Here is a 4,812-nt window from a genome sequence, read left to right on the forward strand (position 1 = left end):
CAGCCGGTGCCGGTTCACCCGTTCCCAGTGCAGCCTCCCTCCGCTGTGCTGCCATGGGCGGCTCGACTAAGCCCATGAATTCTCCCTAGCCATTCTTGTCGCCGTGGGCACCGCTTCTGAAGACAAAAGGGGTTGGCTGTGCACCTACAACCGTCGCCGGCCACGCTCCTGCCCACCCCCGGCCTCGCGCCTCACACCGCCCGCGCCTCCCTTGTCGCGACTGGCACCTCGCACCGCTGACCGCACGCCTCTCTCGTTGTGAGCCGCGAGCCTCCCTCGCTGCGAGCTGCACACCTACCCACCTCCACGGCTACCCGTCGTCCTTCCCGTGGCGGGCGACGACGCGTCCCCAGATCACTGTCATGCGATGGCGGCCAGCGGTGTCCTTTGGCGCACAGGGCACGACTACCTGTCGGAGTCGGCTGGGTGCCGGTCGCTATGATTCGCCAAAAGACGATCTAATCGATCAGTCGCTAGCTTAACTAGCTCTGCTAAGCTCGTACGTATACGTGAGTTTACAGCTGCACGTGCATGTACTGCTACCTAACCAAGCATCGATTAAGCTGCTGGTCTACTTTGTTGAAGTTAGCTTGCAGCGTACGTGTTTTTGCCTACTGAAGTATACGAACTAGCACTCTAAATATCGACAGGGCTCATGCGGGGGCGCCGCCGCGTGGTGGCAGCTCAGCTGACTGGATACTCTGCCGCCGACAGCGCGGTGGTTGGGCGACAAATGACTGCAGCAGGAGATAGGTGGCGGAGCAGTGGCTCAGTTGGTGAGGTGCAAGGCTAACCACGCACCGCTGTGTGTGGCGAGGGCGGCCGTTCGTGGTCCCTGTAGGCCGGCCGGTGTGGCGGTCAGGTGAGCCTCGTGCGCCGGTCGTCGTCGGGCCGACAAATGTGAGGTAGCAGTGCCTAGTCGCAGTGGCGGAGACCGGGGGGGGGGGGGGGGGGGGGGCGGGGGGCGAGCAGGGGCCCCCCCCCCCCCCCCCAACGATCGAGCGAACCTGAAATACGTAGTATAGGATTGACGAGACATAGGCAGATACGCATGTATTTGGCCCCCCCTATCAGCCTCAACGTCAATATTGGTAGAAAGAAAAAAAGGCCCGTGTGAAAAAAACCCATTAGTAGCGGCCTAGGCCCTAGCTTCCATCGTAACTCTAAGTCCATAATTAGCGTATACATCAATACATGGGATTAGTCGCCGCCGCCGTTCCAGTTTTCGACACCCTCGCCCCCGTTCGCCTATTGCCCTTCTCGCCCATCGCCCTCCTCTGCTCAGCTGCTCCTGCCCAGGACCCAGGTCTGCTTCTCGCCTTCTCCTCATCTCCTGGCTCGGTGGGCGGTGGCTCCTACTCTTCATTCTCGATCAGGGATCAGCCGATCTGATTCACATATTCAGGTAAATGGCTGCTACACTTGTCGATTCTTCCTGCAGTCCCGCTTTAATACTGCCACCATGCCACGGACTAGCAACTAGCAAGACGATTCTCATCCTGTTATTTTGTATCTGTGTCGAATTCAGTCCTGTCCTGGTCGAATTGATGCTCCAGATTTTTTTGCTTTGGTAATTTGGTTGTGTAATTTGTGATTCTATGGTCTTTGATTCTATGAAGGATTCCCTGTTCGGCTGTTCCCATAATCCCATCTTCGACATGTCCACTATTCTCATGATAGTGTTGTACTGTGTGTGCCGGCCAGCGGCGAGTTCTTATTTTTGTGATGCAAATTATCCATTATCTTGTATTATTTCCTATCTGTGATTATGTCAAACTTATACAGCATGTTATGATGTCAATTCTTCATGACTCCATTCCAATATGCAGGCAGCAGCTATGAAGAGAAAAGCAGGGCCAAACACCATTAAGATTAATGCTTTTTTTAAGCGGGTTGCTTCAAGTTCTCAACCTACTGAAATTGTTGGTGAGGCGGATGTGCAAGTTACAAATCCGAGTCCAGTTAACGCTTCTGATCAGGATATGCCGGACGTGGTAAATGTTGCAGAACAAGCAGAAGTTATAACCACACCTTATCAGAGAGATCCTGGTAAACGTTGCCAAATTTGGGAGCTCCCACCAGACAAGCAAGATGACGCTCGGCATTTTTATATATCTAAGGGAGCATATCGACCGGAGTTGGTAGAATACCCATTTGATGAAAAGTCTAAACACCGTCGTCGATTTCAAAAAGATTGGTACACAAATTTCTGGTGGCTTGACTATTCAACACACAATGATAGCGCATATTGTTTGCCGTGCTTTCTCTTCTCAAAAAAACCTGTTGGGAGATGTGGGTCTGATACATTCTCGGTCAAGGGTTTTAGAAACTGGAAAAAGGTTAATGATGGAAAAGCGTGTGCTTTTTTAACTCATGTTGGGGGCCCGGACTCTGCTCACAACTATTCCGCTCGGTGCTATGAAGATCTCAAGACCAGTATGGCTCATATCGACTATGTGATGGAAAAGAGAAATGAGAAGGTAGCTACTGCTACGAGATTGAGGCTTAAGACTACCATCGAAGCCATGAGGTAAGCAAGTTTTTTTACATCAACTAAAATTTGACATGACTTAATGTTTTGGTATCTAACATCTAGTTACTTTGTCCCATTAGGTGGCTGATATTCCAAGCTTGTTCTTTTAGAGGTCATGATGAATCTGCGGGGTCTAAGAACCAAGGAAATTTTCTTGAAATGGTTAAGATTCTCGCTTTGTACAATAAGGATGTCGCGGGAGTTGTTCTGGAAAATGCTCCAGGTAATGCAAAGTATACATCCGGAGATGTTCAGAAAGAGATTGTTGGCATACTTGCTCTAGAAGTGCAGAAAGCAATTAGAGAAGAAATAGGTAATGCGAAGTTCTGCATAATGGTTGATGAAGCTCGGGATGAATCAAGAAAAGAACAAATGGCAGTTGTTCTTCGGTTTGCCAACAAAGAAGCAGAAATAATTGAGCGTTTCCTTGATCTAGTTCATGTTAATGACACTGCTGCCTTAACTTTGAAAAATGCAATATGTATTGTACTGTCAAATAATAACTTGAATGTACAAGACATCAGGGGCCAAGCATATGACGGTGCAAGTAATATGAGAGGGGAGTGGAATGGACTGAAGGCTCTTATTCTCCGTGAGTGTCCATATGCCTACTATATTCATTGTATGGCTCATCAATTACAATTGGCGCTTGTTGCTGCATCACGAGAGGTACATGAGGTACATAACTTCTTTCAGAATGCAAATTTTGTAATAAATGTTGTTAGTGCTTCTACAAAGCGCAGCGATGAGCTACTAGCAAACCAAGCGGAGGAAATTGCTCGTGAAATTGAGTTGGGAGAGCTTGATACAGGCAGAGGGCAAAACCAAATAGGAACCTTACAGAGACCAGGAGACACAAGATGGAGTTCACACTATAAGTCCATACAGAGCTTAAAGAAGATGTTTGCTGCTACAGTTGCCGTCTTAAGAGGTATAGCAAGTGATCGTTCAGTCTCAAAATATTCTCGTGGAGATGCCGTTTGATCCCTTAAAATTGTCATATGATTTGATTTCGTGTTCATTCTACATCTGATGGAAAAGATTATGAAGATCACTGATGTGTTGTGTCGGAAACTCCAATACAAATCTTTGGATATTTTAAATGCCATAGATTCTGTTTCTAACACAAAGGTCCTACTTGGTGAGCTAAGGGAACATGGTTGGGACTCTCTTTTAGAGGAGGTCAAATCTTTTTGTGTGAAGCACGAGATTGATATCCCAGATTTGGACCGCAAGTATGTTTTTCTACTTTCTAAAATTACTGAACTTATATTAAGTTATATCTTGGTTGCTTTTTATCTTGAGAATTTAGCTGACTTTGTAACGAAATTAATAGGTATGTTGATGTTACCAAATCTCGAAATAAGCATGACAACACAACAACGCTCCACCACTACAAAGTCGATGTTTTCAGTGTTGCAATTGATCAACAACTGAGTGAACTGAATGATCGATTCAGTACACAAGCAACTGAGCTCCTTACTCTCTGTTCATCATTGGATCCAAGGCATGAATCTTTTGATATCCCAAAGATAAGCACTCTTGCAGAAAAATTCTATCCTGCTGATTTTTCAAGTCAAGAATTAGCTCAGTTGGAAAGTCAGCTACCTCATTTTCAGCTAGATGTGTGCAACCATCCAGAACTGATGACTTTGCCATCTATTGCTTGTTTAACCAAAGGGCTAGTTAAAACCGGAAAAGCTTCTTCATATCCAATGGTTGACAGGTTGCTGCGACTAGTTATCACTCTCCCAGTCTCAACGGCAACTGCAGAGCGGGCTTTTTCAGCTATGAAAATATTCAAGACACGTCTTCGAAGTAAAATGGGAGATGATTTGCTTCGCCATTGCATGATAATTTACATAGAAAAAAATAGCAGCTAAGATATCTTCTGATGAAATTATTAACATTTTTGATCTTATTAGTAGTCGTAGAGGCCACTTTAAATTAATAGAAATGTAATGATATTTTTATGTCACTTTAGCAAAACCTTGTTCTATATGATTTGTTTTGTATTGGATAATTTTTTTTCTTTGCTTGGTTTGGCTTGCCCCCCCCCCCCATATCCAAATCCTGGCTCCGCCCCTGGTTGTAATGTGGATTTTTCTCAATGCATTATGGCATGAGCTCGTGACAGGAAATAGAAACTAAAAGCATAATAGGTACCTGACATAGCTCTAGGATGGTAAACTTTTTCAAGTGCTCCCAGTCATCTTTGTCAAAGGGTTGTTGACGAAATAGGATTTCCTCCTGCTTTATATTATAAAGCCTGGACCAAA

General features: G+C 45.8%; 1 protein-coding gene across 1 annotated transcript; it reads left to right on the forward strand.

Annotated features, from left to right (window-relative positions):
- The first annotated feature begins 655 nt into the window (after window positions 1-655).
- On the forward strand, window positions 656-4,565 carry LOC123191746 (zinc finger MYM-type protein 1). Its single transcript, XM_044604368.1, has 6 exons — window positions 656-781; window positions 1,205-1,405; window positions 1,830-2,530; window positions 2,614-3,464; window positions 3,575-3,768; window positions 3,870-4,565. Exons 1-5 carry the CDS (start codon window positions 656-658, stop codon window positions 3,589-3,591), a joined length of 1,896 nt encoding a protein of 631 aa, XP_044460303.1. The 3' UTR covers window positions 3,592-3,768; window positions 3,870-4,565.
- The last annotated feature ends 247 nt before the right edge of the window (window positions 4,566-4,812 follow it).

The sequence above is a fragment of the Triticum aestivum genome, chromosome 2A (assembly GCF_018294505.1).
Source record: "Triticum aestivum cultivar Chinese Spring chromosome 2A, IWGSC CS RefSeq v2.1, whole genome shotgun sequence".
Lineage (NCBI taxonomy): Eukaryota > Viridiplantae > Streptophyta > Magnoliopsida > Poales > Poaceae > Triticum > Triticum aestivum.